General features: G+C 40.9%; 2 protein-coding genes and 2 long non-coding RNA genes across 5 annotated transcripts; 2 read left to right on the forward strand and 2 right to left on the reverse strand.

The window, feature by feature from the left end:
• Positions 1-27: 27 nt before the first annotated feature.
• rnf224 (ring finger protein 224) lies at positions 28-12,563 on the reverse strand. 2 transcript variants are annotated; one of them, XM_076284344.1, is made up of 3 exons: positions 11,777-12,563; positions 3,201-3,419; positions 28-2,372 (listed from the first exon to the last, which is right to left on the reverse strand). In XM_076284344.1, the coding sequence occupies exons 2-3, from the start codon at positions 3,411-3,413 to the stop codon at positions 2,052-2,054; spliced, it is 534 nt and encodes a 177-aa protein (XP_076140459.1). In that variant the 5' UTR covers positions 3,414-3,419; positions 11,777-12,563; the 3' UTR covers positions 28-2,051. The 2 variants fall into 2 exon arrangements, with proteins under 2 accessions (XP_076140459.1, XP_076140460.1); XM_076284345.1 differs by lacking the exon at positions 11,777-12,563 and having other exon boundaries at positions 3,201-3,692.
• On the forward strand, positions 5,407-6,358 carry LOC143122489 (uncharacterized). Its single transcript, XR_012986698.1, has 3 exons — positions 5,407-5,519; positions 5,997-6,051; positions 6,339-6,358. It is a non-coding gene; the product is annotated as an uncharacterized LOC143122489 (long non-coding RNA).
• On the forward strand, positions 8,661-10,652 carry LOC143123160 (uncharacterized). The gene is made up of 4 exons (XR_012986795.1): positions 8,661-8,717; positions 8,809-9,117; positions 9,447-9,590; positions 9,733-10,652. It is a non-coding gene; the product is annotated as an uncharacterized LOC143123160 (long non-coding RNA).
• A 5,499-nt stretch (positions 12,564-18,062) lies between the features above and the next one.
• On the reverse strand, positions 18,063-20,289 carry LOC143123161 (uncharacterized). Its single transcript, XM_076284347.1, has 2 exons — positions 20,097-20,289; positions 18,063-19,443 (listed from the first exon to the last, which is right to left on the reverse strand). Exon 2 carries the CDS (start codon positions 19,286-19,288, stop codon positions 19,010-19,012), a length of 279 nt encoding a protein of 92 aa, XP_076140462.1. The 5' UTR covers positions 19,289-19,443; positions 20,097-20,289; the 3' UTR covers positions 18,063-19,009.
• Positions 20,290-22,044: the final 1,755 nt, after the last annotated feature.

The raw sequence follows: 22,044 nt of genomic DNA on the forward strand, positions 1-22,044 counted from the left end.
ATTGGTGAGTGAAAGAAATAGAAATACAAACTATGATAGTACTGCATTCAGCTGAGACAACAGGAGATTTAGACAACCTGAATTCTTGATAGATAGAGAGTCCTCTAGATTAAAGAGATACAAGTCCTCACGCTTGTCCTCTTAGACCTTCTCTCCACTGAGATGTAAACAGAAGAGGTGAAAATACACATATCTCTTACTGGCTTTGTGAGGACATATCTCCTTTGTGAGGACATATGTGACCCTGCAAGGCGAAACCAGTCATTTTGGTAAAATTTACAAAATGAAGTTGTAAAGTAAGTAATGTTCTCACATGAACGGCCATTAACTAAGCTTTCCAACGATATGTATATCGAGGGTATTGCAAAAAGTATCGCTAAGATAACCGCATCCAAAGTTGGCATGGTTCTCCTGTCACGATATGCCAGAAGAGGAGAAAATCACCTTTTTAAGTAAATTCTCATGTGTGATCGTGTGAGGACACAGCTATTACTAGCCTTACAGTAGCGTGACTGAAGCGGATGACTGACTATGTCCAGTTTTATCAACCGAGTGAGTGTCTTTTTCTGCCCCCTAGTTAATACCTGGGACGGTCATAAGGTGTCACTATAGAATATAATTAATGTATTTCGGGGGAAGTAAGGGGAGAAGAAGTTCTGTGTACACAGATTGTGTAGGCTACAGGCCCACTTTTAAAATGTGCTACGTCAATGGAATACTTCTCCTGGATGTCTAAAAGTTCGTGCTTTTGACCGTTCGTGCCCTGAAAGGCAAGTCTTTTACATTCATATTCGGTTACATCTGCCAAGAACAATAAAGGAGCTTACACATTGAGTAACGAGTAGCTAATGAGTACATTTTAGCTCTACCGTAAAACCGTATAGCAGCGTGGACAAATGGAATGACTGCTAATGTGTTTAATCTTCACCTAAATAAACTCAGGGTTTAACAATCAAAACGTATGTTTATCCGTGAAATTTGTTCACAATATGAAAGTGTAGACTGTATACTGTCAAATTATGCGAAAACGTGAAATTCGACATTTTAACCCGTACGTTTGTTTATCGTGGATTTTCTCAAAATAGCACTGTGAGCAAGACGAGTGGTTTTGCCTTGCAGGGTCACATGTCCTTTGCGAGGACCTTTGCTTAGCAGCAGTCCTGAGAGGATGGTAGTGTCCCAGACTTGTAGGAAGCAGAGACAGTATTAACTTTGAATGTCGTCCATGTAAGTACAACACACCTAGAGCAGGCAGGAGAAAGTCCAAACACCATGAAAGTCCATCAGCTGATAATTATGAAGTTCATCAAAGTTCACACTCATGCGCATGGAAGTTTCAAGTTCACAGACATCTTTGTCCTCAATCCTGCTTGACATTACTGAATTACTGAGCAGGAAGCATGGAGTAGGAGTCCCCTGTAGTGGCTTTTGTTTGTTCTATATAGCAATACCACCAGTTGATCGTGGTCCTATGCAGTCTCCGTCTGAGGAACTGCACTGTCCTGAGGATGACTACCAACACATGCAGGGCTGTACTGGGAAGTCCCAGTCCCAGGGGGACCCGTGTTCTGCACACTTGATGGACCAGTGAAATACTTAATCTGTGGTCTGTAGTTGGATTAACTTTCTCAAACATATTTATTAAACTAAACAGTAGACTCATAGGTGTGTTACAGAGCTATGTAATGACAGACAGTGGCTCAAAGTCAGCAATGCAGAAACTTTTCTGGTGGCAGTGGCAAAGACCCACCCGGATGCCTGAGAAAATGGGAGGGTTCTTACTAAGGTCACAAGCCCCATTGTTTTTGAGTCTTGTAGTAGTATTTCAAATTTTCAAATTAGAGATAAGAACATCAGGAGATTCTCCTTATGCATGTGATGCAACCCAATTTCAAAATCAGGATCAACTTTTGTGGTGTCAGCCTGGCTTTAGTTGCTTTTCTTAGGTCCTCCCTAGGAACTGTCAGTTCCTGCGTGGCGCCTTCACACATGCAGCCTGCAGTCTCCGCTGAGCCAGGTGCTCGTCCCTTTTCTTTTGGCGGCGTCAGCATTCAGCAGCACCAGCAGCAGAGCACGCAGTGGCGGCAACACGGGCTCCGCTGGAAGCGCGGCTCGGCCAGCGCCCCCTGCACCCAGGCCGACGGCGGCTGCTCCACGATGGGTGGCGATGGCTGCTTGCTGAAGGATGGCTTGGGCTCCAGGTGGTTGCCAAGGCCGCCGTGCCCGCCGTGCCAGGCCCCTACGCCTCCGCCCCTCGCACCATCCACCTCAGCCTTCACGCCCAGGAAGGCGGCCAGGTCCAGGTCGAGCCCGCTGGCGCCTCCTCGAGGCAAAGGGGTGTTCTGCCTGCACTGGGGGCAGGGGATCCACATCTGAGGCAGACAAAGGAGACCGCAGACAGGGGAAAGGTCAGTTGTGTGTAAATGTATCAACAGATAATTCCATCAACATCAAGGCTGTCATGGGTTTGATTCCCATAGAAGAGATCACACAGATAAAGCTGCACCGTCCCTGTATTTGTGGTATAAGGTGTTAAGATCATGTGTGACTCATTACTGAATGTGTGATGTAAGTCTCTGCATAAATTTGGTCAGGTCTTTCTGGTAGGCTTATTGTTCAGATGGTATTTAATTCCACAGCCACTTTGTTACTGACTAGCCTGAAAACTAGCCTGTGTCACTTAATATAAAGTTGAGATAAACAGCTCTATGAAGAGATGCAGATGGATATATGCAATTTTTTTTCTGATACAACTGATGGACGACTAAGCTTCGTGGTCAGACAGAAAATCCAAAGTATGTTCTTAAGTGTCTTCTTGACCCCAGTGGTTCTGGGTCAACAGGCCTAAATTGTTTAAAAGTTTGAGGACTGCCAAGATAAAGCCTCTACTGTCCATGTCCCAAGACATCAAAGCGCAACTCTGCTGGTGTCTATAAAGATGGATGGGGCCCTCTCCCTACACAGACAGCCCATGATTAAAGGCAAACACTCACATGATGGATATTTACACAAAAGTTAAATCCCTAGATAACAATGTTTTTTTAAAACATTGAGTCTGGTATGATAAATATACCTTTCCAAAGAATTACACTTCTAAACTCAGCTGTTAAGAGGAAAATTGCTATTAATGATTACACACAAACTTAAAAAAAAAAAAAAGCACTATGTGTGTGTGTAGGTGTGTATCCATCGATGGCCACCTGCTCATTGATGATGGTGTCCAGGCGTCGCAGGCACGCTTGGCAGAAGGTGTGCCCACAGTACAGCTTGCGGGGCAGCCGGTCGGTCAGGTTGTAGGCGCTGTAGCAGATAATGCAGTCCAACTTGCGGCTGTCTCTGGAAGGAGTCACGACTGCGGGCTCCACATCGCCCTCTACTGGAGCCTCCGAGACTGGTGCGTCTTCCTCAGACATCTCGCCCTGTAGTCATTTCAAGAAACGGTTTAGCTTTTGGATGTTGTACATTTGTTGTATAGACATGAGAGGACCCCTTCCCTGTTATCAATCCAGTCCAATCCAAATAAAGCCCTGTGTTCCCTCAGGAAAAACTTTCCCAAGAAAAGAGTCTGTACAATTTGCTCTCCTGTTTTAGTGTTGTCTCACTTTTCCCCCCCTTAGGTCTTCATCAGGTTCTCTACTGTACTCTACTTTGTTTTTTTCTTCCTGTACCAACAGTACTTGGTGACTTCGAGAAACAGAGATCTATGGGAAAAATTGGCAGAGTTTTCCTTTGTAGTATGCATCAGATACTGACTCAAGGTCATTACAGTTTTTCACAATTGCTAAAACACTAAACTCCATTCTCTGAACCAAATTCTCAGTTGCCTGAACACATTTCCTGAATCGATCGCAAAACCATAAACAGTTTTCACATATAAAACTGATATAAAAATATATATAAATTTGCAGATCTCAGTCTCTTTTTGCAAAACCAAACACATTCTCATGCAATAAAACACATTTTGTATTGCGATGCATGTGTAATGCATAATGGTAACTAGAAGTGGCAAAAAGTTAACACAAACAAAGCACAAATGCCTTATGTTAAGCACAATGATTCAAAATTGATTACACTTGTTTCAAATGATGTGACAACCAATATAAGCTTTAGTGTAAACAGGTTGCTGAACAGTGCAAGTTCATATCAACAATGGACAGAAACTATCAGTGGGCTGTAGACTGCAATGTACTTCCCATACAGTACTGAAACGCCTGTCCTTTCCGCTATTCAGTTTTTCCCAATTGCTAAAGCACATTTTTTTGAAACTCTCCTTTTCTCAAAACTGTAAACACAAACCCCCATTCTCAATACTTTTATTTTGAATTTATTCATATATATTTTTACTGGATTTACAGTATGTTAAATCCATCCAACATCTTTTTTTGTTTTGTTTTTGTTAAATGCATAATGCATTTGTTGTATTGTAAACAATTAAACAGCTCCTGGAGCTATACGAGCTTTTTTGATGTAGTGTGTTATGACTGCTTAGTAGTGTTTACATTTTGACTGCTTTGTGAATGATCTGAAGACAGTGTTTGGTTTTGAGCACAGGTAACTGTTTTGAGGTGATTGTTCAGTTTTGCAGAGGTTGTCAGAGGTTTTGTGAATGCAGTTTGAGATTTGGGGTTTGTGTTTACAGTATTGAAAAAAGGGTGGAAGGTTTCAAAAAATGTGTTTTAGCCATTGTGTTAATCTCTTGATGATAACTTACTGATATGTTTTTAAATGGTTTAATTGTGGTCTGAAATATATCAGGAAGATGGTAGCAATGAAGAGGAATACTGAAAAAATGTTTTGTAAAACATATTTTTTTCCAAGCCATTCTGTCATAAAGATATGTCACATGCTAGGTAATTCAATAGATGACCTGTGACAACTCCTTACATCCACGGAGACATATAGGGAAAATATGCTCGATGGTGTTCCAAGGGTTTCTTGGTGTTTTTTGCCCCCAACGTGGTCTTCAAGGCAACACTGCCTGGAAGGCGCTATGGTTAGGCATGGGTTAAAGCTACATTGTGTACTTTTTTGAGTTAATTCTTAGCAAAAACCCATTTGTTCTTTCAAAAATATGTGCTCATTCATGTGTAATTATTTCCACTTACTAATCAAAGTATTCTCGTAAGTGTAGAATCTGATATTCCAAATACATACGCGCGAGTCGCGCAAATGGCTGAATCCATGTTGCGCCTCCATCTTTGAAATACATTCGCCAACGAGGGACATTCCTGGAAATTCAGCTCCGCCTTTCGCGCTTGTAGGCAACACTCATTGCATGATCAGTCTACTCGCGACTGCCGGCAGATTTGAAAGTCTGTTGAAAATGGAGGATTATAACTATTCTCGAGGACATGAAAAGGAGTCGCCAAGGAAGCGAAAAAGAGAATTAAAACGCCAACGCGACCGGAAAAACAACAGACCAAAGTCAATATTGGAGTGGCTTTTCTAAGATGGAAAGAGCTCGTGAGGAGCAAGGATTTTAAAAGGGACGCCGAAATGGCCTGCTTTCTCCTCGACAGGTAATTTGGCCTATTCGTGTAAACATACAGTCTATGGTGTAAATTCGAAGTTTTATAGTTGCTTGGCTTAGTATAGCATGGTTGTCCATAACGCTAGAATGACGTCTGGGATACTTTTCCTCGCGTCGATGAAAAAGGATTGTAACATAAATCTGCTATGACGGATCACAGGCAAAGGGCACTAAATTGTAGTTATTTTTCATTGCTTTTGCTTTGTAGCCTAAATATATCCTAATCTGATAATGCTAGTATAGCCAATTCCAAGGGTGACGTTCACATCCTGAGGCCTGTCCTGTAGTCTTATTAATTGTAGACGTAGCCTACTAAATTGTCTGAACGTTTTTCACTGCATGAAAACAATTGTTGATTCTATGTGATTGTTGTTTGATAATAACTGAAAGTATATTTTTAATATCTTGGTGTTTACCATTTTATGTACTGTTATATGTTGTGAAACGCTCTGCTTATTCATTTCAGATGAGCATCTTGGCGCAATTGCAGAAGCCCCTGAAATTGAGAACCTTGAACAGAGGTAACCCATCAATGCTCATAATGTCTATACCCGATGACATTCTCTATTGTATATTTTCATGATATAAGCATTTATATATATTTTTTACAAAGCCTACATGACATGAGCATCGTGGAGGAGGATGTGGACGAAATTCAATGGTCTTGTTATGTGATGCACGTGCATGCCTTCATTGTAACCTTGCCTGTAACTCAGTCTAGGCAAAATAGCACTATACAGATTAGTAACAATATGTTGAACTATATAAAATGGCGTGTATGTCTAACGACACTGCATGTCTTCCACAGGATCAGCTTTCCAGGAGACTGCAAATTTAGAATGATGGCCCATGTTGCTTCAAAGGCACCATACAAAAAGGAAGGGTTCATGTGTAAATACCATAATTTGTTAATTTCTGAAAATAAATATATTGCAAATAACATTGTTGACCATGTTACTGTCATTTGGTGTTTCAAAATGGTAAATTACCACAACTCCTTTTTTAATGATAAGTTTGTGGATGTAATGTATGAGGTACAGCATGAACAGTCTCTTATCAATTCTAAAAGTTTTTATTATCATGAAAGCAAAATATAGCGATGTACCGGTGTAAAATAAATTAAATACAGTTTTAAAAGGAACAGGCAGTACAAGAACACTAATACAAAACTATTTACAATAACACAACATTACAACATTATAGGAAGGTGAAATAAATTCCAGAGATGTCCCTGAGGGTCAGGGAATTTATCCCTTATCCTACACACACAGCTTGGGATCACTCTTCTATTACCCTGTCCTAGAGACCCATGCTGCCAGAAAATGAAATGTCTGTAGGTAGCATATCTGAACTCTATTGTCATCACCTGGCTCTCTTACATGGCCTAATGCTGTGATGTCTGTGATGTACTGCCTGTGAATCGGGAGAAAACCTTCATCTAGGCAGTGCTATGTGTAGTGAGGCAGAAGGCTCACACAGGTGGCAGGGTTTTGTCCACAGCATTTTCTCTTCTGATCGATTGGCATGTCTCTGCAGTGTGTACAACTACACCAAGGCATCCCTGGCACAGGTGGGGGGACGACATGTCTGCACTGATGCATCAAACACCAGACCTGGCTGCCTCACTATAGCAACTGTGTGGTGAGGTTCCTGTGCTCTTGCAGGCTCATTCCATCCACAAGTCTGAAGAAATAAGACACAAGAAATAAGATCAGATAGGCTTGTTTAGGTAGCAAAGTTAGATTGTTAGCAGAGTAGTAGTAATAGTAGCCTACTCTGTGTCATTTTTCAAGTGTTCACACAAAATGATGAATACTATGTATGTGTATGGACAATGAAAAGGTGAAAATGTTGTGTAACATTTTCTATAGACCATAACGTAATTATGTGTCGTGATTTCACTGGGAGACAACTCGCATCATGCAGTTGACTGGCAACAGCTAGAAATTGCTACAAACAATTGAGATACAAACAGGCAGGGAAGCTACACCAAGCGCGTGACTGAAGCGTTCCGTTCACAACGCGTAAAATCAATTTTAGATGAATGGTCTATTTTTTTTCTGCAGCAGACGCAACGCAAACGAACGTGCCTGGTGCAGCTTCCGAGCTAATTTCGGTGTCATTGACATTGATACTGTTCAGAGAAATATATTAAAAACACAAACCTCCGTTGCTTCTCTCCTTTGTCTTTGAAGTTCTTCCAGTCTCTCCTCGTCATCTTTTGGAGTCTTACTTTTTCTTTGCATAGGAGGTCTCATCGATCCTCTGCCACCGGCTCTTGGCTTTTCTTTACCTTTCCCTCTTCCTTTACCTTTCCCTTGCACCTCCGTTGCATCGACTGATCTCTGACTCTGCTCACTGAGAAAAATAGTAGGCTACGCTGTAAACATTGCCTTTACACTATTAATCTCGCACATACAGAATAACGATAGCACTGAATCTACTGTACTATAACATTAGCATGCATTCGTTTGGGAACCTGATAGCTGATGCTAGCAATGAAATAGTAGCCTACCAAAATAATGAAAACGTAAAACTAGGCTATTCACTTTACATAGAGGTCATACCCAACATGTTTACTGGCTATATAACTAAATGCAATGTGTAATTGTTTTCTAAAGTAACCTTATAACTGGAAGGAACACCGGACGAAGTCGTAGTACTGGAAGCAATGTTAACTTTGGCATGAAACGGCCACCGTAGGAGTTAAAATGCGCTCGGAATGGGAGGGGCTAGAAAGTAATATTCAGTTGGTTGTCATATAGAATTTCACCGCTAGATGGGAGAAGTTCTTACACAAGGTAGCTTTAAGGTTAGGGTTAGATTTAGGATAAGGTGCCTTTAAGTCGACGGTAGCAGTGCTGCCTGGAAGACGACGTTGGGGGCATAAAACACCATCAAGCATTTCAAGGCAACTAACCCTGCCTTCCATGCAGTGCTGCCTGGAAGACAATGTTGGGGTCTTAAAACGCAAACACCGGAAAATATGTGCTGAGGTGGAGAAATATAGTGGTAATAACATTGTGGTGACTTCAGAAATCTGTTGTTGGATCTTGGAAAGAGGAAATGAGACTATTTACCAGTGTAGTGTACAGTGTGAGCACTACATGCCAGTCTCAGTTCCCAACCATGAAGCCCCTGCATGTCCACCAGTGCTGCCTGTTCCTGTCTTTTCTGTTTGCGCAAAGTAAGTCAATATTAACCGGGTCTATACTGATTATATGCGTATTATGTATATAAATGTGCAATTTAGTAATGAACATCTATCTTTGTTGTAGTGTATTTTCTTTCAGGCACAGTTTTGCAAGCACCATCCAATGTAAATCTTACCCAGGGAGAGACTGCGCAAATTCAATGCTCTTGGAAGAGATTATACACCATAAACTAGTTAAAAAATGGAGAAAAAATGATGGAGTATATGAAGAGGATACAGATCTCAATTCAAATGAACATATCAGCCCTGGTCATCCATAAGGTATCTAGAGATGATTCAGGTTTATATGTCTGCAAAGTGTACCAAGACATTCCCGTCCTCCATGTGTTTTCTGGAGCTGGAACACAATTAACAGTGAATTCAAAAGCTAATGGTAAGTCCAAAATGATTATGTCTGTATATGATATAGTTATATTAGTTAGATACAATAGTTGAATAAGTTCAGCAGCAGGAAAAGGTTCATGATTTGCTTTCATGTTAGTGTACTCTTTTGTTGATTTAAGCAATTTCATCTTACAAATTCAAGTCTTTTCCAGTGAGGACTAAAACCCCTGCAACATTATTTTTAAAAATTCATGTTAATGTTCACTCTAATTCACCATCATACCCACAGCTAGGCCTACAAAAATATATCCCCTCAATGTATGTCCCTCACATGTTTAGGAAATAAGATGGCCTGTGTTCAATTCTTCTTTCATGCAGCCACCACAATGACAAAACCAGAGGAATATGAAAACCTAGGGTTTTCCCCTTCAGTAATAGTGTGTATGGCTGTTGTAGTTGGTCTATTTTTGACCTGTGTTCCTCTGAGTATCTGGGGAATAAAAAAGATAGGCCAGCGAATGGGTAAGATTTGCTCACATATCTTCACTTACAAATGGTACACTTGGTACAATGCTACAAACAAGATAGAATAACGTAGCTTACTCTGTTTCTCATTTTTAGGATATAATATTGATATGTGTATTTATGTGTCACTCCTTCTCAGAAGGGTTCGAAGGGCCTGGGCACACCACTGAGGTGAACATGGAGAGGTTGAGTTCTGCTCCTCCAGAAGTGTAATAGTTCTTGGCAGTGGACACGCATTCTGGTCAAACCTATTACTCACACCGCCTAAGAATGAGAATTACACCTCTAACTGAAGATTTGGGCTGGTGGTTTGTCTAAGAGCAAACTCAACTCAACACATAATCTATTTTTGTCTCAATGTACTGTAAGTGGCAAGCTCCTGTGCATGAAACTTACTTTGACCATTGGTGGGATGAGGATGAAAGTCGAAAAAGATCCACAATCAAAGAAGAAAAATGGCATTCATAATTTAGTTTTTTGCCATCTTTTCTATGATTTAATTGAAATGTATTGTTTTCCTCTTCATAAATATTTTTAATGTTAAAACATCATAAACGTAAAAACATGTTGCTTCGAGTTTAATTTGTACTCAACAAATAATCTATCTTTCTGCTTAGTACTTATTAATGTCTTCATTACACATTCTGTGAACAACTGTGAAGGTATTTACTTTGCAAGTAGGAAAGATGTGTGTGTGTGTGTGTGTTGATCCTTTCATTAGAAAGGGAGGAGTGTACCTGAAAGTAAATGCAATGTATGGTTTAAGTCTTTTACATTCTACATGACCAATATGTTATAGGCTATAGCTATCCTTTTATAGCACAACCAAAAAACACCAATAATAACACCATATTTCTGTAATTGCTGTAGGGTGATATAATGGTCATCTATTGACGACTGCTTTTTTGTGGTTATAGGTTTGAAAAGGAAAAGGAAACATGCCGTTTAATACCGTAACACTGTGTGCATGCTCTTGTTCTAATTACATCACAAGTCTTAATTTGCACTTGGTCATAATTATGCACCTCTGGTTTATTTTGGTTTCAATCATTCTGTTTATGTTCTCTCTTCTGACCATAATTACTATTATTAACCAATTCTGTGTTTGAAATAAATAAACTTGCCTTGCTTTGCCTAGAATGTGTTTAATTATGAATGCAATGATGCTAGGACCTCTTACAATACTTTACATTTGTGGATTTGAATTGTGACTACGGTTATGTTTAGCAGACAGGAGCAGACTGGTGGGCGTTGAGGATCAGTCAAATTGTGAAAACACTCACAAAGTGGAGAAGCGTCAAGAGAAAGTAAGGAGTATTTTGCCAAAAAGATTTAAGCAGACAGCCAACAGATTTGTCTTGCATACACCAACAACAGCACAGCTATTACTGATAAAAAAAATGTAGCCATTGCTATTTGATGACTGGTCTGAACTCAACCAGTGGAAATGATAGATATATTTATGTTTGTTCCATTACAAATTAATGTGAGGATTTTACATGGCCCTTGCAATCAAGTGGTACGTGGAAATATGCATTCAGAAAGTAGAGATTGTTGTTTGTGAAATTGTTTAGATTAATGTTAATTAATGTAGATTAATTTGAAAAGAAATTGTAGCGGCATGTCATCTCAACCTTCTAAAGAAACATTTTCAATTGTAGATAGACAGATAGATCTGTTTATATGAACTGTAGGCTACATCCCAGTCAGTCAAATTTTCAGCAAAGGGACAGTTGATATAAGCCAATATTATTTCATTTTTGGGGGGGAATTTAGAGATTGCCAGCAACCTCATTATTTCTTAACTCTGAACCAGTGACAGTTTAGGTCAATAAGCCCCAAACATGAATAATTTACATAGAGGAACTATACAGGATCAAATGCATGAGAAACATGACTAAACAAAATGGAAACTGGTCAAGTAACCTAATACAAGATCATTATATACTGAAACAATGCACAATTTGTTATCCAAGACCATGACACTACTCCACATAAAGGCTTTCTGAGGCCAAGATGACCACCTTAGTAGAACAGACATCGCAAAAGACAATTGCAATGTATCAATATTTTTAAAGTGATTCAACAGTGTGTCAGTTGGGTAGCCAAAATCACATCATTGAACGAAACTGGCATATAAATTGACATGTCTAACATAGGTGGTATAGATCTTGTGGACTCACCTGTTTGGCTCTCCCAAGCTATGGCAAGCTGGTGTCCCTGCGTTGGTCTCTGTGAGATTTTCCCATCGCGGACTTCATCTCCAACCACACTCGCTCTGGTCCTGGGAGGCTCTTGTTTGTTTCCACGCTACAGTCAAACAGGTGTGTGTGTGCGTGTCTGTCTGTGTGTGTAGGTGTATGTGTGTGTGTGTGTGTGTGTGTGTGTGTGTGTGTAGAATGCAGGGTAGCTAAGCACATATGCGCACAGACATTCACACACAGACACAGACAGAGACACACACAAACACACACACACACACACACATACGCACACACATATATTGAGAGGGCTGTCCCTGATATGTCCTGTAGTACAGGTCTAGCCTTTGTTTGCCTACTCTGTTACCACAACTCCTTTCAAGTGAAGGGCAAACAGTGAGCCAACGCTGTGCCTCACTTTCCAGGGCCTCTTTAATATTTAAGACCTGCTCGCTCCCTTGCGTCCCTGCGTCCAGCACACACACTTTACACAACACGTGTGGACTCTCGTCTCGTGATAGAAAGTACTGAGTGTGAGAAGCAGCACATGCAGTGTTTACAAAGGATGTAGACTTATCGCGCAACAGAAAACACTTATGTAAGAACTGAATGATAAGGATGGAGGCTGCTGAGAAAGGGACAATGGAGAACAGAACTCACTCTCACAGACGCACAGACACAGACACACACACACACACACACACACATATAAACACATGTGTACACAAACACACAGACAGATACACATACTTTGTTGTGTGTGTGTGTGTGTGTGTGTGTGTGTGTGTGTGTGTGTGTGTGTGTGTGTGTGTGTGTGTGTGTGTGTGTGTGTGTGTGTGTGTGGTCGCCCTGGCTGTCTGAAAGGGTGAAAGGGGAGAGCGGCTCTTCCATCCCTGTTGGGAGTATTGCAAGTGCTGTGGGCCGATCACCTTACACACAGGCAACAAAGGACACACTGCAATCTGATCTCCTTTACCCATGACTCGCCTGTCATCAGCACAAGCTAGCCAAACTGGCCGGGAGAACAAGTGTTCATCCTCCCCCTACTACTGTTGAGTTGGTTTAGTCCAGACCCCTGTGGCCCAGCACCAGGTCCATACCACAGCAGGTGAATTTGGGGGTTTCTATGGATATCATGTTTGATGTGTAGTCAGTGAGGACAAGGAACGTCAGTGGGAGGCATTAAACTGTTAGTGTCACTGATGATGCTAATCTAGCTCCTGTAGTCCCTCGAACGCAAACTGGTTACTTTGGACACAAACTCAGCATAGAGGTCTTGCTTTCAAATCCGATGAATAACATAATCGTTATGTCACACTTTTCAGACATAATCTGTGCAAAATTGTCAAGACAATTAAAAAAAGAATATTATAAGTTATATCTTTTTACGGAAGCATGCTTTCAGTTGCACATCCTTCTCCCTGTCTTTTCTCTCTAAATTGGCTGTGATGTTGGACAGCTTATTGCTGCAGTTTATCATTAAAGCCACATGATGGCAGCACACATCAAAGAGACCCTTGACAGTACAGCAGGGATGATTCCACTGTAAACACAGCATGCAGTATTCTTATGCGTAGGCCATGATACATCTAATATTACACTCCAACAATACAGTGACATTATGTTCCAGTAAGACCGTTTGAAAGCTTTCCAAGTCTGGCTTTCCAGTATCTAAAAACTCTCTGTAGAGCCCTGCCTTTAGAATGCTTGCCTTTATCGTGGAGATTAAGTCTATTGTTGGCAAAAGGCTCTTCTGAACAATGCAGTCTCAATTTCACCTCCCAGTGATAGACCTGCTCCTTCTCAGTGGTTATCACCTGTGATGCAGTGAGGGCCAAAAGTCCACACCCAGCACTTACAGTAAGTGTTCCAGGGCTCTAGGTATGACCAGAAGCTGATGTGACCCTCTTACCTCTCACCCTCTTACCTGGAGGTGGTGAACTGAGGGGAAGGTTATGTTCAAGTTTAACCACCTCCGTTCTCTCTGGTTTAGGAAGGAAGGAACAGAACACAGTGAGCCGTCTCACGACTTGCGTCCGGGCTATTTTCTACTTTCTTACTTGCCTAGCTGGCAAACTAGGCCTGTATGGGTTTTTTTTTTCTGCTGACAGAAACAAAATAGTCCTCCAGGCCAAGCACATGGAGATGTTAATAAATATATAAATCATAAATAAGATATAAATGACCATTGTGATGTAGCATTTCTCCTCAGGGACCTCAGATCTGGCAGGGCTGTTCTGTCCTATTCCCAGCTGACTGCAGAGAGCTCCAGTCCATGGTGAGAAAACCAGCAGTGCATCTTCCTTTTTTAAGGCTAAAAATAGTGAGAGGTTTTATGTAACTTTCCATCAGTTGATAAACTGGTTCCCACTTGGAGCCACGTGATTCTGCATCATCTAGCTGGATTTATGGAGACTTTCTGCAGAATATTTAGATAGATAGATAGATAGGTAGATAGATAGATAGATAGATAGATATACTTTATTGATGCCTAGGGGAAATTCAAGGTCACAGTAGCATACAGACAACACACACACATTCAATAACAGCAGAAAAAGTAATTAAAAGTATAAAATATAAAAAACACAACTAAGCACTGTAGAAGATAAAGAATATACTAAATATACAAAATACAAATTATACTAAATAAAACTTAATCAAAATCAATTCTAAAAAACAGTAGTGGGTGAATAATCAATCAGGTGCGCTTGCAATGACTGAAGCAGGGACTGAGCCTGTGGTTCTCAGTGCATAAGGTAAGGTAAGGTGCTCTGTGTGAATGAGTGTCATGGTGATGGTGCAAATGAGTAAGTCAAACAGTGCAACAGTGCAATAATAAAGTCTATATATCTATTATATAAATAACTATATTAAGAAAGGTATGTGGCATGGAGGGAGGGGTTGTGCATATGTGCTAATACAGCACGCAAACAGTGAGGCAGAAGACAAATGTAAAGTGAATAGTGGACAGACAGTTCAAGAAATCGAGGTGGTGAAGAGGCAGACAGACTATGCGGAGAAGTCTATTTCTCCTCTTCCCTTAAGTGATGCAAACATTTTACATAAATATTCTGATTGTCCTGATATGGCTTCTTTGGAACCCATGCGCAAGTCTGTCTGTTGTATAATGTGGACCGGAGATGCCAGGAGTCATATGGTAACTTTTTCAGATGTTCACATATTCAGCCCATTCCATAAGATAAAGACACTTCCAATCACATTATAATGAGGCTATCTACTGCTTACTGTAATGAAAAATGATAGCAATGTGTGTGAGTGAGAACATTTTTCCCATGCCCTCATCTCTCTCTCTCTCTCTCTCTCACACACACACACACACACACACACACACACACACACACACACACACACACACTCTTTCTGTCTGTTTGTGTGTGTTTAAAGTGAGGAATGCTGCTTATCTGCATACTGTTATGACGACAGCACTATCAAGTCTTCTCCAAGAGACTGATCACTATTCTCTGACAGCTCCTCCCACATGTTGTTTGGGAAACGCTACATGTCATCAAGAGATTGCAATCAAGTGCTCACTTACAGTTACATTTAATTTTTTATTTCATTAATTCACTATGATGCTGGATTTGCAGTGACGTCTGAAATATTTGAAAGTGTCCTTATTCTCTATTTTTGGTCATGACCTAATGTTTACACTGTCAGCAAAGCTCTGGGTGTTCAGAAATGCTATCCTCCCCTCACACACATAGACCAACACACACAGACAGACAGACAGACAGACAGACAGACACACACACACACACACACACACACACAGAGAGAGAGAGAGAGAGACACACAGACACAAAAACACACCCGCCAGATCAAAAACAGTTTTAATGCCTTTGTGTGCTTAACCTCTGTTTGTCCTTTGCCTTTCCTCTGTGGCTGAGCTGTTCTGTTTCCATGGATACTCCCCCGCTCTCCAAAAATCATTCGAGCCACCTCTGAAGGTCTGACCCAGCATCATATCAGGCCACTGGACAAAGTTAAGGGCAACAATACAGAGGCCATTATATTTACATTAGAGAGTCACAAACGTGAGTCAAACAATGGAGCTGGTGTATGTTTAGACTGTGTATCTAGGAACAAAATTAGTGCAGATAAAATTACACAGAATGGGGGGGGGGGGGGGGATGTTTGTGTGTATGTGTGTGTGTGTGTGTGGGGGGGGGGGGGGTGGAGTAGAGAAAGACAAGGCCAGTTTTACCTGTCCGCCTTTTTCAGGTGAGCAGTTTCCTCCACCAAACCAAAACCTGTGCCATGCACGCCAGGTGGCTCCTCTGTGACCATCGAGTGTATTGTAGATTAAATAAATATGTTGAATTAAAACTATACAAGAATGGACCATTGTTTAGTTTGCTTTTGTGCTCAGTTACACAACAGTAATGTCAATGGCATGTCATTGTTGACAAGACACACCCAAATGAACACAGTATGATAACATCCAATCTTAAGTGGCTATGCTATGAATCAAATCAAAATATATTTGTGATGATATGGGCATGTACTTTTATGTACTTTGTTACTCAGTCAATAGCTTTGAATGTTAATAATACACACCCTCGGGTCTGCTAGACTGTATATTAACTATAAACCTGTCTTTGACATAGTTGACAACTATGCTATTTTTACCTTTTATCAAATGGATGTACCACATGAGTTGAACATTGATAGTCATTTCTGAAAACAAGGAAACAATCAAATGCAGGTGAAACTCAACTCCTTCACTGTTCTGACTTGCCAAACTAGAAAGAACACCAATGCAGGGCAGCAACTTGTCTTTGCAAACCTGTTCTGCAGCCACGTGACTGCTCTTGCCAGCCTGTGACAGACAATTATCATCACATATACTCCCTCATAGCAAACATACAGAGCCGGACAGTAATGGAGTACATTTACTTGAGTACAGTACTTGAGTACAATTTTGAGGGATCTGTACTTTACTCGAGTATCATTTTTGGGGAGTACTCATGACTTTACTCACTGCAAAAACTGCTTATCTAACAAAATCGAAAAAGTGTTATTAATCTTATATCAAGATAAAAAAACTAGTTGGTATTGTTTTCAGTATAAAGAGACTTACCTAGCGCTTTCTTGTGAAATCATTTGACTTAATTAAAAAAAAAATTGACTTATTTTAAGACATCTCATCTTGAAAACAAGCAAATTTGTCTGCCAGTGCGTTATGCAAATTTGTCTGCCAGTGCGTTGAGCAAATTTGTCTTGATAAGGCTCCTTAAAATAAGTTAAAGGCTTCTTAAATTAAGTCAAAATGATCTTTTGAGAGGGCGCTAGGTAAGTCTTTTTATACTAAAAACAATACCAAATAGATGTTTTAATCTTAATATAAGATCAATAACACTTGGTTAGAATTATTTTTTTGCAGTGCTCAAGTACATTTGAGAGGCAAATATTGTACTCTTTACTCCACTACATTTCTATCATAACTGTGAGTACACGTTACTACTTCAAAAAAAAAAAAGGAAAAAATAAAAATCTCAGAAACCCTCAATTTGTTGTTTCCCTCTCAAACGTGATTGGACTGTGCAGGTGCCACTGATTGGGACAGCCTATCAGCAATCACCTTCAGCTTTCCGCCAAAGTCAACTCCATGGTCAGACCATGGACGAAACAATGGATGAAGACGCAGCAGGTCCATCCTGGGAATGTGCCAACCTGTGGCCCCACCTCGCCAGACTATTTAAATTTTCTGAACAAGTTAATGATAGTTTTCGTTTCAAGTATTTCAATTACAAAATAGTATTTTGTATTTGAAATACGTATTTTAAATACATGTATTAGAAATACTGCCCATCCCTGGCAACATGGTAAAAAGATGAAAATGACTTGATTTTACTTCCCATTCATTTTACATTCTCCAAGGTATAAACACTAACATTTTTCATAACTCCATGTAGGACGTTTCTGTACATAAATGTAAGCACTGTGGCAGTAGTAATGAAATATTTAGAAAATGTAGGCTACTCTTGTACTCTTGATACTCAAGTCCTTTTAAAAACAAGTACTTCAGTACTTTTACTTAAGTAGACATCTGACTGTTGTACTTTTACTTGTGCTTGAGTAAAATTTAGCAAAGGGTATCTGTACTTTTACTCAAGTAATGAAGCTGTGTACTCTGTCCGCCTCTGCAAACATACCAGAACCCTAGAAGGACCCATGGCTATGAGTGGAATAGTGGCTTTAACTTAATATGATCAATTAATCAATGTTAGACAGCCTGACATCCTAGTGTGTAACAAATATCCTTTTATTATAACAACTGATATTGTGATGAACAATCGCTCAAGTTGCTGTGAATGGCCTCGACAGTATGCATCTCCAAGCACTTAGATATGGCCCCTCTTTTTGAATTTAATTCCAGGTATGCGAACAGTCTTAGATTCCACTGATGGAGCGGCTCAGCTCTTCCTTCCTCAAGTCCTTTTTAGGAGGCTTGTCATCCTTTTAAGGACAGGTGAATGCATGTGTCCTCTGAAGTAGGCGGATGGGACGGCGGTGGAGTTTCAATGGCTGGGGTGTGGTTAACTCATCTGACAAGACACCCAGAAACTGTGAACAGGTAAAATTCCTTCATTCTTCGGCTACAACCCCAAAGTGTTGTGAAAAGTCCATGTGTACTTTTTTTTTTTTGGAAAAGAGACTTTCATTGAAATCAGAGCACACAGTATTCCCATTTCTTTTGTGTTCTAACAATAGTATAGAAACATTGATAACATGTTGTGCACTTGGCAGCGATCAAAGGCTGGACCCAACAGTCCTAAGCATTTGTCCATTAAGGTGTAAAGTACTGCACTTCTCCAGCCACACCCTAATAAAACACTTTTAACAATGCAAAAATGACCAGTCTTGAGTATGGCCACAAAGGTGTTCTACAAGGCACTTTGAAGATAATAAATAAATACCCTACCCAAGTACAATACAGAAGTACTGTAATAATGGCATTGCACTAACTGAAAAGGACAACAGGAAAATGGCTTGACATATTGGTAATAACCAACTCATCATATTCTCCCTGGAGTCCAAAAATAAATAGTCTTTGTAAGGACCCTGCCATTGGGGATGTCTTAGACTCTTGGCCTTTCCTTCATGGAGAGGATAGTGGCACTGTCCGAACTCCCCATCCCTAGATCTTCCATAGTCTCCCAAAGAGCTTGAGGCCCTAAGGTGCTGTTGGCATCACTTCCGTCGGCAGCGGTAGCAGCAGGCATTGCAGCGGCCCACCTGCTCATCGTCCTCCTTGACGGTGTAGTTGCCCTCCCCTCCGTAGGGTGGTGGGTTCTGGGTACCATTCTTGCCCTCTGTGCCGTAGATGGGCACGCCGTTGTAAGGGTTGGCGCCGTTGTTGTGCTCCAGGGCCATGGGGTTGATGATAATCGTGCTGTTTTCGTCGCCGGTGCGCAGGTGGGCGCGTGGAATGGTCACGCTGCCGTATGGGTTCTCTAGGGAAATATTCATGACGACGTTGTGTGGTGTACAAGGCCTGGCACGGTCAGATTACCCTGTCAGGACAGTAGAATGTTCCGGTCTCTCACACTTTCCCCAGCACTATGCTTTCAAGCCAAAAGAAAATAAATTTGGTGTTGGTGTGTAGTCTATATATTTGTTGATTCCTGTGGGCACAAATAACACATGAAGTTAAAACACATAGATGGATAGAGAGTTAAGATTTCTTCACTAATCCACAAAGAGAAATTAAAGGCAAATCAGTGAGAATATTGGTTGCTGGTTATGATGAACTCCACAATCTGTGTATTTATTATTATTATTTTTTTAAAAACATCAAAACTGAAGACCAGAAATGTTGGTCAAATGAAACAAATGAGATTGGGGATTACAAAGGGGATTACATAGAGGAAAATCAACAAATCAATGGGAACGAGTACAAATCACACCAAACACTAAAACAGCATTGAGTTGGTATCTTTTTCATTTCCTCTGTTTTGACACAGCAGATTGAAAATGTTGAGCTGTACTTGGCGTTGTTCTGTTACACATCAGGAGCAGATACATCTGTGTCAGGGCCCAGGCACTAATCTCACAGATATCCAATCTCTTTATATTCCCAACAAGATCAACCTCCTCCATGATGACTATTGTTTTGCATGTAACATCTTAAAATTGTTTACATAAGTTGGAATAAGTTCAATACATTTAAACACACAATCCAAACACTGTCCAATTTATCATGTGTACATAAAGTGGGAAAATAAATAATGAAAGTCTTAAAAAGCCTCACACATGACATTGACATTTAAAAACTCACCTTTAAGGTTGTGGCTGAGTGAAACTGTAGCAGGAAGCTCCTGTCATGTCTCTTCCATATGGTGCTGCTCTGTATGGCTCCTCTGTGCCTTGGTCGTACGTCTTATCTACAGCGCACCTGTGGGACAAGGGCACCACACCTGTTCTTCTCCCTACCTAGACTGAGATGACCACTGCGAGGAGTTTGTGTTCCTGAGAGAGAGAGAAAGGGAGCGTTTGGCCCCTCCCTATCCCTGTAGCATTGCTCAAGCTGCCGAAACCCGTGGGGAGGTGTGGTGGGAGTCGCCCGAGTCAGTTCAGGAATGTCACTCATTCACTCTCTCTCTCTCTCTCTCTCTCTTACTTCATTTCTGCCCCTCTCTCTCTGCCAAACTCTTTTGCATGCCTTTCCCAACTCGTATACACACATATACACACTCAAATGACCCACACATGTACACACACCACACACACATACAGTCTCTCTCTCTCTCTCTCTCTCTCTCTCTCTCTCTCTTTCTCTCTCTATCACACACACACACACACACACACCTTTCTTTGTCCTGTCGATTCTACATGACATTGAGATTGTTCACCCTTATAAAGACTCAAAAGGCCATTCAACCCAAGTCTGTATCGAGTACCCAGATTAATCACTTACAAAACCACCAAACAACAGCCTCGGGTCAGGGAAACATGTTTCAGTCCTGACTGACATTTCTGTCCACAGGAACTGGATTGCCTGCATAGTCTCCACAGTGTCACTGTGTTTGGCAGTATCGCCGTGGTGATGTGTCCCCAGTTAAAGATTAAGCCTGTTCAACAAGCCTCCCCTTGAGTGCACTTGAGACGGCCGGACCTGCAGCCCATTGTTTAGACAGCACATATGTGCTTTACAAACATTTACATTCTACCAAGAGTACTTAACCAAGGAAAGCAAGTGGAAAGTGACTAAGTGAGCAAGCCAGAAGCTATAGTTGTGAGATCTTTGAATCTCAAACTAAAGAATTTCAGACATTTGACAACTCTCTGGAGAAGTTTTTTGAGTTAGAGGTTTAGAGGAGGCTTAAATGGCAGCTCCCCTAATCTTTCTTATTGTTCTAATGGTATTAACTGCTATTGTGAGGAATAAAGAAAGGTCTGTTGCCATTTCCCTGACCTGGTTTCGTGGTAAATCTCCTTAAGGGGTAGGTTTTTTGTCATAAAATAAAATCCCCTCAACTGTGCCTTTAAGTACTCCTATAGTGCAATCCATATGATATCTTAATGCTAACAATGAATAGTCACAAGCAAATAACATTTTGCTGTATGAAAATACATCAACCAGGTTCATTGGTGGTTCTGCGGAACTTGCCTTTGTTTACACAGAGACAAAGAATTGTCAGACATGTCTGACATGTCATGATGTACCAGCTGCAACAATGTGGTGCACTGATGCAAAAAAACAACATGACAACATATCCAGGGCAAATACACTGATCTTGTCAGTGCAGTATGAACAGCCACCAGCAGAGGGCGAATGTGGTACAAACACTGGTCTGTCGAGGTGGCCTACCCTCCTGTCCTAGCTACTGGTAATACCAAAGCTCTTACATTAATGACAATTTGACCCAAATTCTTTGTTATGCATGTCGATTCTGGGGTCAGTTGCTTGCTCATATACAATGTCAGTCTTGAATAAAATGAGCGGTTGGGCGGTTGTCAGAGCATTATCATTCCCCCTCTTCTTCCAGATGAGGAAATTGCAGTAAGTGCGTGTTGCCTGTGAATTTCCACTGCCAGCAGGGAGAGCAGGGGTTGTGTGTGCTCTGATGGAGCTTTTGTTATGACTACTGTATGCAGACCCACTCAGTCTTTGTTTCAGTCTCCATCTCTCACACAAACACACGTCTTAAATTAATAGCTAAAACTATATACGCATGAAGAAATGCACACACGTAGGCAAACGCACACGCACGCACACACCCACC

This window comes from Alosa pseudoharengus, unplaced genomic scaffold (genome assembly GCF_046254945.1).
Source record: "Alosa pseudoharengus isolate Yale_2024_CS ecotype anadromous, Long Island Sound unplaced genomic scaffold, YU_APseudo_1.1 YU_APseudo_1.1_scf_14, whole genome shotgun sequence".
In the NCBI taxonomy this organism is placed as follows: Eukaryota; Metazoa; Chordata; class Actinopteri; order Clupeiformes; family Clupeidae; genus Alosa; species Alosa pseudoharengus.